The following is a 12,626-nucleotide window of genomic DNA, read 5'->3' as shown; positions in this document are numbered from 1 at the left end:
TGTAATTTGTAAATTGGTGTTTGTCTCCAGTCATGTAAATCGGTACAACTCTTGCTATTTTCATTTCCTCTGGGAATGTGCCAGTTTATTTCCTCTGGGAATGTTCCAGTTTGAAATGATAGATTGCTGACATACATCAATGGTTCTCAAATTCTTTCAATCGCTTTTTTTAATAACTTTCATAGAAATTTTGTCACAGTCAGTTGAGGTATTGGATTTACATTTCTTTACAATTTTGATTATTTTCTCTTCTGTCACATTACTGAGGAACATGGTGTTGGGATTTTTATTTATTGTGTCATTCAAGTCCTCAACTGGTCTGGTTTTTGGAATTATTTGATCTAGGTTGGTACCAATATTTACATAGTAACTATCAAAGTGTTCAACTACTTCATTCATATCGTATTTTTTTTATGTTTCCGTCTATAGAGTATTCAAGGTAATCCTTCCGAGCACCATCTTTAATATTGTTTAGTATGCCTCATATTTATCTTGTGTTGTTTCTGTTTTTGTCTAATAATTGACTGTAATGTTATTTTCTAAATGTTCGGAGTATGCTATGGTTGTCCTTCTGTAAAGTTCTCCTCTCTCGAAGAGAAATGCTGTAGCTTTGACAGAGTAATTATTGGGTTCTTGGTCACTTCACTTCTCCCCCAATTACCAGTTTAGACGATGAAGAGTCCTGGTGGTTCCAAACTTCTTCCATTTACAGAAGATGGAGGCCACTGGGCTCATTGGGACCTTTAAGACCGTAGGTCTCACTTTCGAGTTTCATGGCAAAGGCTGTGAATACCTATGTAGATGTGATTTCTTAGGTTTTTATTTGTACTAAATGTGCAACTATCTTTAAAAAAAACTTTTCACATTGTCATTGTGAGGTATTGTGAGTAGAATTTTGAAGACAAAAATGAATGTATTACATTTTGGAATAAGGCTAACAAAATGTGGAAACGTGTATTAATATTTTCCAGATGCACTCTAAACATGTAATTTAGTCAAGATTATGGAATCTTCAGTTTGCATTTCAACTTAATTCATCATCAGACTAAAACTAGTCCTGAACAATTAACAAAGGTTTTATAATGGCAGCAGTTAGACTCCGGGACTGATTAACATTATTTCCCACCGGAAAAAGTCCCTGAAGATGGATTACAGATGCATCTCAATAAATTAGAATACGATGCAAAAGTTAATTGCTTTCAAGATTTTAGTTCATGGAAATCAATGAAAGGTACAGTAAGGCTTTGAAGCTCACTTGCAAATTACAGTGTGACACAGTTATGTACAATATTCAACTTTTTGACCATTTTTCAAATTGTAGGAGGTACTGAAGTTGGGTTCTTTATTAGCTGCAAGCTATAATAATTACTCAGTGTAGGAAATGTCTGATTTAGTTTAGTTCAATTAGTACCTTTGGTAACACTTTAGTATGGGTAACATATTCACCATTATTAGTTGCTTATTAAAGTAACAAATACTTAATTTAGAGTTATTTGGACACTAAGGGAACATATAAGGGTTAGGGTTACTAATAAGTAATAATTCTGAGGTTATTGAGGGAAGACTTAGCTCAGGGGTGCCCATTACGTCGATCGCGATCTACTGGTCGATCTCGGAGGGTGTGTCAGTCGATCTCAAGCCAGGCATTAAAAAATATACATAAAAATGAGCAATCATCAATCATACCAAGACTTCACTTTCGTCAGTTGTTTGACATTCTCGGCACCCGAGGATCTTGTGAGATGACGCTGGCTGCTGCAAGCTCATATTTAAGAAAAAATTCACTAAGAGGGCGGACGCAGAGAAACACATTTTATTTCTAGAGACTCCGTACCTACTGTCAAAACTCTAAAGACCGACTGCACAGTTCCTGTCTTCACCATAAAAGACCTGTTTCATCCTGCCTGTGCTAACAAAATAAGAGTCTCAGAAAGCTAGCGCGCACAAGCTAGCAAGCTACGGAGTTTGATGCCAATGTATTTCTCCCCCGACCTCAGCGACCGCTTTCTCACTTGCTTGCCCACCCGCACTCTCACTGACGTCACTCACCTGCTGCCAGACATTAAAGGGCCACACACATATGCTACTCTCATAACAAAGTGTTTAAAAACGAGTATGCAAGTTGGACAAATGAGATGTCAAATCCAACCACTTTCATGTGGTATTGGACAGAAAGGACAACTTTTTTTTTCCTCCATTTGAAAATGCGGACGTTATCAGCACCACTGTGTAATTCCAATGAATGCAAGTCATCAGAATCAAATACACCAACTTATATTCTTGTCTTCATGAAAGAAAGGAATCTATGTGTGTTAAACATGCTTGTATTATCATTAAACACCATGAACTTGTTAACAAAAATGTCTCTTTCATAAATAAATAAATATAAATTATAAATAGGAATGAGGTAGATCTCCTCGACTTGGTCAATTGAAAAGTAGCTCACCTGCAGAAAAAGTGTAAGCGCCCCTGACTTAGCTAATGGCTTACTGGTTGTACAAAAAGGCCATGCATAATAAGGCATTCATAAGTACTTGATAATGACTAATTAAGAGCAAATATGTTACTAATTTGCATGTTAATAAGCAACTAGTGTAATCAAGGGTGAATATGTGTTCCCTTTACTAAAGTCTTACCGTACCCTTTATGTCCTGGCTGGGAACTGAACCATATCCACTGGAACAAAAGATTGATAATTAAGCCATTGCACTACCCACGAATCACAATAATGTAAGCTGCAATTTGTATTCTTACCCAATATTATATTTGTCTTTCTATTATAATTTATATTGCCTTGTGGAGGCCAATTGGCTATTATCTCGCATCTTACCGCTGATTGGTCAGCTGATTCGTGCTGTCAATCACTGGCATGTTGAAAAGAAGGCAGCCCCAGAAATCCCATCAATAAGCTTGTGGACGGTTAAAAGAGAAAAGATTCAGCCTGAGCGGCTGTTTTCCGCTTGGCGCAAGTTTTTGATTTATCTCCATTCAATAATATTATTTTTGGATGTTAAAAACTGCAGAGGACACACCCCATCCTCAAAATGACATCCATGGAACAACTCAAATGAATTCCCTTTTGAAAGCTATATCATTCATTGAGATGCACCTATGTGTCCAGAGCGATACACATGGCTTAGCTTTACATAAAGTGCAATACAAGCAACACTTTAGAATCGTATAAATATGAGTGGGACAGATTCCCACCAACTTTGTGCCGCGTAAGTTTCATACCCACCTTAGTGGATTTCACAGCCTTGGTGTTCGACAAACCGACACCTTTCCTGAGGTCTGTGACCAGGTCGCGTGTCAGGGAGGTCCAGATGGTACGTGGCCCTATTCCATAGGTGATTTCACGGTCTTTAAACGCGATGAGCTGCGTATTGGTAACATAGTGGATAGTGAACGGCGAGCCTTTCTCTGTAGTGTCGAGGATGACCGACAAACTGCCGTTGGAGGTGAACTTTATGTCCAAGCTGAGGATGAAGTCTTTGGTGTTATCTAGCGGGAGTGATACGCCCCCCGAGGACTCTGTGTAGAGATAACGTTGAATAGGTTAGAAGCAGCAAAGATATAATAAATGCATGGTCAAAACCTGAAACACAAAAACAGAGCATGCCTTTTTTTGCATTAACTGCAGTAGTAGAAATAACAATGACCTCAATTTCAAGATTTTTTTTTTAATCAATCAATCAATCAATCAATGTTTACTTATATAGCCCTAAATCACTAGTGTCTCAAAGGGCTGCACAAAACACCACGACATCCTCGGTAGGCCCACATAAGGGCAAGGAAAACTCACACCCAGTGGGACATCGTTGACAATAATGATCCAGTGGGACGTCTGTGACAATAATGATTATGAGAACCATAGAGGAGGAAAGCAATGGATGTCGAGCGGGTCTAACATGATACTGTGAAAGTTCAATCCACAATGGATCCAACACAGTCGCGAGAGTCCAGTCCAAAGCGGGTCCAACTCAGCAGCGAGAGTCCCGTTCACAGCGGAGCCAGCAGGAAACCATCCCAAGCGGAGGCGGATCAGCAGCGCAGAGATGTCGAGGCGGATCAGCAGCGCAGAGATGTCCCCAGCCGATACACAGGCAAGCAGTACATGGCCACCGGATCGGACCGGACCCCCTCCATCGGACCGGACCCCCTCCACAGGGGAGAGTGGGACATAGAAGAAAAAGAAAAGAAACAGCAGATCAACTGGTCTAAAAAGGGAGTCTATTTAAAGGCTACAGTATACAAATGAGTTTTAAGGTGAGACTTAAATGCTTCTACTGAGGTGGCATCTCGAACTGTTACCGGGAGGGCATTCCAGAGTACTGGAGCCCGAACGGAAAACGCTCTATAGCCCGCAGACTTTTTTTGGGCTTTGGGAATCACTAACAAGCCGGAGTCCTTTGAACGCAGATTTCTTGCCGGGACATATGGTACAATACAATCGGCAAGATAGGATGGAGCTAGACCGTGTAGTATTTTATACGTAAGTAGTAAAACCTTAAAGTCACATCTTAAGTGCACAGGAAGCCAGTGCAGGTGAGCCAGTACAGGCGTAATGTGATCAAACTTTCTTGTTCTTGTCAAAAGTCTAGCAGCCGCATTTTGTACCAACTGTAATCTTTTAATGCTAGACATGGGGAGACCCGAAAATAATACGTTACAGTAGTCGAGGCGAGACGTAACAAACGCATGGATAATGATCTCAGCGTCTTTAGTGGACAGAATGGAGCGAATCTTAGCGATATTACGGAGATGAAAGAAGGCCGTTTTAGTAACGCTTTTAATGTGTGCCTCAAAGGAGAGAGTTGGGTCGAAGATAATACCCAGATTCTTTACCGTGTCGCCTTGTTTAATTGTTTGGTTGTCAAATGTTATAGTTGTATTATTAAATAGAGTTCGGTGTCTAGCAGGACCGATAATCAGCATTTCCGTTTTTTTGGCGTTGAGTTGCAAAAAGTTAGCGGACATCCATTGTTTAATTTCATTAAGACACGCCTCCAGCTGACTACAATCCGGCGTGTTGGTCAGCTTTAGGGGCATGTAGAGTTGGGTGTCATCAGCATAACAGTGAAAGCTAACACCGTATTTGCGTATGATGTCACCTAGCGGCAGCATGTAGATGCTGAAGAGTGCAGGGCCAAGGACCGAACCCTGGGGAACTCCACACGTTACCTTAACGTAGTCCGAGGTCACATTGTTATGGGAGACACACTGCATCCTATCAGTAAGATAAGAGTTAAACCAAGACAGGGCTAAGTCTGACATACCAATTCGTGTTTTGATACGTTCTAATAAAATATTATGATCGACGGTATCGAAAGCAGCGCTAAGATCGAGGAGCAGCAACATAGATGACGCATCAGAATCCATCGTTAGCAATAGATCATTAGTCATTTTTGCGAGGGCTGTCTCCGTCGAGTGATTTGCCCTGAAACCGGATTGAAAGGTTTCACATAGATTGTTAGACGCTAAGTGTTCATTTAACTGCTCCGCAACAATTTTTTCGAGGATTTTTGAAATAAAGGGAAGGTGAGACACCGGTCGGTAGTTTACCATGAGGTCAGGATCGAGGTTAGGTCTTTTAAGAAGAGGATGAATAACCGCTTTTTTGAATGCTAGGGGAACAGTGCCCGAGGAAAGTGATAAGTTTATAATATTTAGCACTGATGGACCTAATAATACAAAGAGCTCCTTGATCAGTTTCCCAGGAAGAGGGTCAAGTAAACATGTTGTTTGTTTTATTCCATTTACACGTAACAATTCCTCTAATGTTATTTCCTCAAAACGAGAGAAACTATTTTGGAGGGCAGTATCCGCCGTATATACAATCGTGTCAATGTTAATAGAACCCCGTTGTAGCTGGGACGCATTATCTTTAATCTCCTTTCTAATGACTTCAATTTTCTTACAAAAGAATTGCATAAAGTCATCAGCTGAGTGGGTGGAGCTACTGGAAGGAGTCCCTTGTTGGGTTAGCGATGCTACCGTACTAAACAAAAATTTAGGATCGTTTTTATTACGGTGGATGAGATTTGAGTAATAATTAGCTTTAGCTAAGGTAAGCATGCGTTTATAAGTTATTAAACCATCACTAAATGCTTGATGGTGTACCTCAAGTTTAGTCGTGCGCCATTTGCGTTCCAGCTTTCTGCATAATAATTTCTGAGCTTTAGTTTCTTCTGTAAACCACGGGGTACGCTTTTTTGGAGCCTTTTTTAACTTTAGCGGTGCTATGTTATCAATGGTTTCGCGCAGGGCGTCGTTAAAGTTGTTAGTGAGGTTATCAATAGAGCCCACATACTTTGGGAATGGTGCCATTACCGAGGGCAGTAGGTCAGCAAGAGTTGTCGTTGTGGCCGTATTAATGTTGCGGCTGCTATAGCAGTTATTATTATTATTAGTTTGACGAACATGCGTCTGAACCTCGAATTTTATAAGGTAATGATCGGACAATACTTTAGTATACGGGAGTATCGTAACTTTGGAAGCGGTGATACCCCTGACAAGCACTAGGTCTATCGTATTACCGTTGCGATGCGTGGGTTCATTTATTATTTGTGTGAGACCACAGCTATCAATTATAGTCTGGAGCGCTACGCACGGTGGGTCCGATGGGGTATTCATATGGATATTAAAGTCCCCCATTATGATTATATTATCGGCGTGTGTCACTAGATCAGCAACGAACTCTGAGAATTCATTGATAAAGTCCGAACAGGGCCCTGGGGGGCGGTAGATAACAGCCAGGTGTAGAGGCAGCGGTGTGACAGACCTCATAGTAAGCACCTCAAACGATTTATATTTATTATTTATGTTAGGACTAAGGTTAAAGTTTTCATTGTATATTAGTGCGACCCCCCCACCCCTTTTAAGCGGACGGGCAATATGCGCATGTGTAAAGTTAGGAGGACATGCCTCATTTAGCGCAAAAAAGTCGTTTGGTTTAAGCCAGGTTTCACTGAGACCGATGACGTTAAGATTGTTGTCTCTGATGATATCATTAACTAACAACGTTTTGGGAGACAATGATCTTATGTTTAAAAAACCTATATTATAGGTAGTGGGCTGTTTTAGGGAATTTTTGATCAAATTATCCGTAGTAGCAATATTAATAATGTTGTGTTTATTATGCCCAGTGCATTCAGTATAATTACGACCATATCTAGGAATTGATACGACGGGAATGTTCCGATTGTTTGATTGTTGCTTTGATAAACTGCACGCATCATGGTTAGCCACCTCAGTAACGGGGATTTTCCGATTGTTTGTTTGTTGCTTTGATAAACTGCACGCATCATAGTTAGCCACCTCAGTAAAACACATGTCCAACTCTGAAACACTCAAAGCAGAAAAAACTTGTTCTAATTTAACTGACTCCTTACCCAGACCAGTAGTCTCGCATCCTTTATTTAAATCCGTCTTCAGGGTGGAGGGAAGTGGTGTTCTGTGGGGATTAGCCTTCTGCTTTGTTTTTAGCCCCGCTCGACATCCGCGTTTCCGATCACACCGCTGGCGTCTGCTCCGTAGACGGCCCCCGCTGCTACTAGACTCCGCTGCTTCACAGGCCGCTGGATGTAGCCGCCGACGTATCCCCATGCTAGTTAGCATGTTTAGCACGCCCGCGTCTATCAGTCCAAAACGGCCCGATATGTCCATATCCAGAAGTGTCTGGCGGTCGTACGTGATCACGGAGTGACCACGATGCGAGCCAGCCATGAAGTCTGCAGAACTGTCCGGCATTTCCGCCAAATGTTCCATCTTTAGCAAGAGCACCGCAGTGTCGCAGCCCGTCCGGGCGCCGCCATCTTGCCATATTTTAAGTGATCGAGGATGAGAGAGTATTCTTAACACACTTTGTCGGTTTAACCATGAATAAAAACAATTATTCAATCAAAAAAAGCACTCCAACACCTTGTGATTCAGTCTTCTTTACTCGCAATAAACGGACATAATGCTGGTACGTTATTTTTGGCACAACCTGCTCAGAGTACGCACTTATACATGCCTACTGAGAGACACGCTAGCATGCTACATTGGCTTAAAATGGCAGCAGGACAAAGTAGTGGACTTTTCCCATGCAAAAAAAGCTGACGTCGACAGTGTGGGGAAATCATTTGGGTACTTTAAAAATTTACCACGGAGTCATTGAAGACCATGGCTCAAGCATTTGCAAAACCTGCCAATATGGTGGACCATTTGTGAGATCACCACCTAGTTTTACTCGCCAAAGTAGGTAAGGCAAATACCAAAATTACATAATGTTAGTGGCAAGTTACTTCATGAAGATTTGAGGTGGTAGGGAGTTAAATTATAAACATTTCAATTAAAAACAGTAGCATAGCGTTAGGTTAGTTCAGTGTGAACAAACAGTAAGAGGTACTCCTCAATGGCTTCATTCCGTGACCATTTAACGTTAGAGATCCCTTCTTCTGGTTTGAGTTGAATAAATGATTGGCATGGTAAGTTAAAATAGCAAGTGTAAAACACTAACATAACATCAGGAGCTTGCACAATAATGTACATTCCAGTTATTAATAACACAGCATATTTTAATAATTAAAATTGAATAACTATGCATGGATGACAGCTGGTAACAATGACACTTGAGTTAATTACCCATAAGAGTAAAATTATCCCCCGGTTGACCAATAAAGTTAATCTTAGTCTTATATTAATAGTACAATTATTAATTTATTTGTTCATTTATTGTTAGCAATTTTGTACCGTTATTATATATTGTTATCATTTGATTACTGTTATTTCAGTCAGTAATAAAAACAACATCAACATCTCTTAAAGGAATGTCTGTGATTTTATAAACGTTTTGTTGTGAAATGAATGCATATCGTGAAACTGTGATTATTACTCAAGATCAAAAACTACAAAAGTTGCATCTCTATTCCCAACATGTATCTGCTTTAATAACAGTCATGCTTTAGAAGAAACACTTTTAAAAATAATATTTAACATAGTACAATTACCAGATGGAACACACATACACACACACAACAAGCTTCTCTAGGGTTACATGGGAGTATGTGTCTTTATACCCCAAGCTTAATGAAAAGGAACAGAAGGGAATGAATAAATCCCAGAATTCCCAAGGAAAGAGCAGTACCAGGTGGTCCAAAAGAAAACAGACGATCTAGAGCAGTGGTGTCAAACTCAAATACAGAGCGGGCCAAAATTTAAATCTGAACAAAGCCGTGGGCCGAGGTTGAACAAATGAACCCTTTAATAGGGACCCAAACAAGTTTTGCATTGAATATTGACCAAGCAAGGCTTATATAACTTTATAGTGACATACAAAATACAGTTTCAAATAATAATAATTAAAAAATATCAATGGCATATCAAATAAAATAAAAACACAAATGTAATCCCTTTTTTCGGCGGTGGGTTTGAGTTGGGGCGGGGTTTGGTGGTAGCGGGGGTGTATATCATAGCGTCCTGGAAGAGTTAGTGATGCAAGGGGTTCTGGGTATTTGTCCCGTTGTGTTTATGTTGTGTTACGGTGCGGATGTTGTGTTTGTCATTCTTGTTTGCTGTGGGTTCACAGTGTGGCGCATATTTGTAACAGTGTTAACCTTATTTATACGGCCACCCTCAGTGTGACCTGTATGGCTGTTGACCAAGTATGCCTTGCATACACTTGTGTCTGTGTATGAGCCGCATATATTATGCACATTACGGCCCGCCCCCAATATTATTGTCCGGGTGGAAATCGGGAGAAATTCGGGAGGGTCACTGAACTTCGGGAGTCTCCCGGGAAAATTGGGAGGGTTGACGAGTATGAGTATTAGCGGTGAATGTGGTATAACAGCGGCGGGCCAGCTCTAATGTTAATTTGATATTGCCTCAAAGGCCAAATTAAATTACACGGCGGGCCAGAGGTTGACACCCGTGATCTAGAGACAATGCAGAAACTTTCATTGTGTCTGAATTTGCAGCTTGAATGTCATCTGTCGCTCTCTGAATGTGTTCTGCTCATGCTCAGCTGAAGTATTTGAGTTGCTTTTGTGAATTCACTTCAAACCCCTGAAGTGCCAGCAAGTCTCAAAAAAGGCTCCTATTTGGCCTCGTTACTCAGCGGAGCTAAAAGAGTCACAGCCGCACAGAGAGGCCCCTTAAAAGTTGATGAGACGAAAGAGTGCAGGAGTTAAAAAGAAGAGATGAGTAATGCAACGACGGGTTGCACAAGAGCCTTTGAGGCCAGACAGAGGGTGAAAATGAGCCGACCGAGAGAGGACAATCGACAACCAGAGACAGCGGTTTCACACATGGCATGAGCCAAGTGAGTAGGAGGCGGCAGGGGCCACAGACACAAGGGCAGTCACAAGGAGGAGAATAAGGAAAGGAGACAGTCTGGCTGGGGCCTCTGGTAGAACACAGCTCTTTAATGCACTCATAAATCCATTACTTAAGGCAAAGCAGAGAGTAAGTGGATTTGTACTCTTGCCCTGTGATTACTCTGCTATCAATAAAGAATGGGCGAGGAATACAGAAGAGATTCCACCTCTTCTGCTCTGCACTTCAATATGGCTTGTTATAAGGTGACAGGGCGTGGCGCAGTGGAAGAGTGGCCGTGTGCAACCCGAGGGTCCCTGGTTCAATCCCCACCGAGTACTAACCTCGTCACGTCCGTTGTGTCCTGAGAAAGACACTTCACCCTTCCTCCTGATGGGTGCTGGTTAGTGCCTTGCATGGCAGCTCCCTCCATCAGTGTGTGAATGTGTGTGTGAATGGGTAAATGTGGAAGTAGTGTCAAAGCGCTTTGAGTACCTTGAAGGTAGAAAAGCGCTATAGAAGTACAACCCATTTATCATTATCATTTATCATGCTGTTAAGCATTTTTGACACTATGGCTGTCATGCGATTAATTTCTTAAAAATCAGATGTACATGCACCTGGGGATAGATTGATTGGCATATGAGTTGGGAAATTGTGTTAGATGTAAATACAAACGGAATACAATCATTTTCAACCCATATTCAGTTGAATATGCTACAAGACAACATATTTGATGTTCAAACTGATAAAACATTTTTTTTCTTTTTTGCAAATAATCATTGACTTTTGAATTTGATGCCAGCAACACATGACAAAGAAGTTGGGAAAGGTGGCAATAAATATTGATAAAGTTGAGGAATGCTCATCAAACAATTATTTGGAACATCCCACAGGTGTGCAGGCTAATTGGGAACGGGTGGGTGCCATGATTGGGTATAAAAACAGCTTCCCAAAAAATGCTCAGTCTTTCACAAGAAAGGATGGGGTGAGGTACACCCCTTTGTCCACAACTGCGTGAGTAAATAGTCAAACAGTATAAGAACAACATTTCTCAAAGTGCAATTGCAAGAAATTCAGGGATTTCAACATCTACGAACCATAATATCATTAAAAGGTTCAGAGAATCTGGAGAAATCACTCCACGTAAGCGGCATAACCGGAAACCAACAATGAATGACCGTGACCTTCGATCCCTCAGACTACACTATATCAAAAACCGACATCAATCTCTAAAGGATATCAACACATGGGCTCAGGAACACTTCAGAAAACCACTGTCACTAAATACAGTTCGTCGCTACATCTTTAAGTGCAAGTTAAAGCTCTACTATGCAAAGCGAAAGCCATTTATCAACAACACCCAGAAATGCCACTAGCTTTGCTGGGCCTAAGCTTATCTAAGATGGACTGATGCAAAGTGGAAAAGTGTTCTGTGGTCTGACGAGTCCACATTTCAATTTTTTGGGGGAAAACTCTGGACGTTGTGTCTTCCGGATCAAAGACGAAAATAACCATCCGGATTGTTCTAGGCGCAAAGATGAAAAGCCAGCATGTGTGATGGTATGGGGGTGTATTAGTGGCCAAGGCATGGGTCACTTACACATCTGTGAAAGCACCATTAATGCTGAAAGGTACATACAGGTTTTGGAGCAACATGTGTTGCCGTCCAAGCAACGTTATCATGGATGCCCCTGCTTATTTCAGCAAGAAAACGGCAAGCTACGTGTTACAACAGTGTGGCTTCGTAGTAAAAGAGTGTGGGTACTAGACTGGCTTGCCTGCAGTCCAGACCTGTCTCCCATCGAAAATGTGTGGCACATCATGAAGCGTAAAATACGACAGCGGAGACCCCGAACTGTTGAACGACTGAAGGTCTACATAAAACAAGAATGGGAAAGAATTCCACTCTAATAGCTTCAACAATTAGTTTCCTCAGTTCCCAAACGTTTATTGAGTGTTGTTAAAAGAAAAGGTGATGTAACACAGTGGTGAACATGCCCTTTCCCAACTACTTTGACACGGTTTGCAGCCATGAAATTCTAAGTTCATTATTATTTCCCCCCAAAAAATAGTGTTTGAGTTTGAACATTAAATATGTTGTCTTTGTAGTGCATTCAACGGAATATGGGTTGAAAAGTATTTGTAAATCATTGTATTCAGATTGTATTTACATGTAACACAATTTCCCAACTCATATGGAAACGGGGTTTGTATATTACAACCTAGAATTTGAAATAATTGCAATGAATCACTGTAAAGTGTTTGCTCGAATAATTTTAATTAACTTTTAAGTAGACACAAATGCAATTTTATTGACATATACAAAT

The 12,626-nt window shown here is 40.9% G+C and overlaps 1 protein-coding gene across 5 annotated transcripts in view; it reads right to left on the bottom strand.

The window, feature by feature from the left end:
- Nucleotides 1–12,626, bottom strand: part of glceb (glucuronic acid epimerase b) — an 83,275-nt gene that overhangs the window by 18,115 nt on the left and 52,534 nt on the right. For all 5 annotated transcript variants that reach the window (XR_009804292.1, XR_009804291.1, XM_061887444.1 and 2 more), the window contains exon 5: nucleotides 3,239–3,531. Coding sequence is in view for 3 of the 5 variants with exons in the window: in XM_061887444.1 (XP_061743428.1) it covers nucleotides 3,239–3,531 (293 nt within the window). In the remaining 2 variants the exon portion in view is untranslated. The remainder of the gene's footprint in view (nucleotides 1–3,238; nucleotides 3,532–12,626) is intronic.

This window comes from Nerophis ophidion, linkage group LG25 (genome assembly GCF_033978795.1).
Source record: "Nerophis ophidion isolate RoL-2023_Sa linkage group LG25, RoL_Noph_v1.0, whole genome shotgun sequence".
Taxonomy (NCBI): domain Eukaryota; kingdom Metazoa; phylum Chordata; class Actinopteri; order Syngnathiformes; family Syngnathidae; genus Nerophis; species Nerophis ophidion.
The sequence above is the reverse complement of the archived record's forward strand: the minus strand, read 5'-3'. Positions and strand labels throughout refer to the sequence as shown.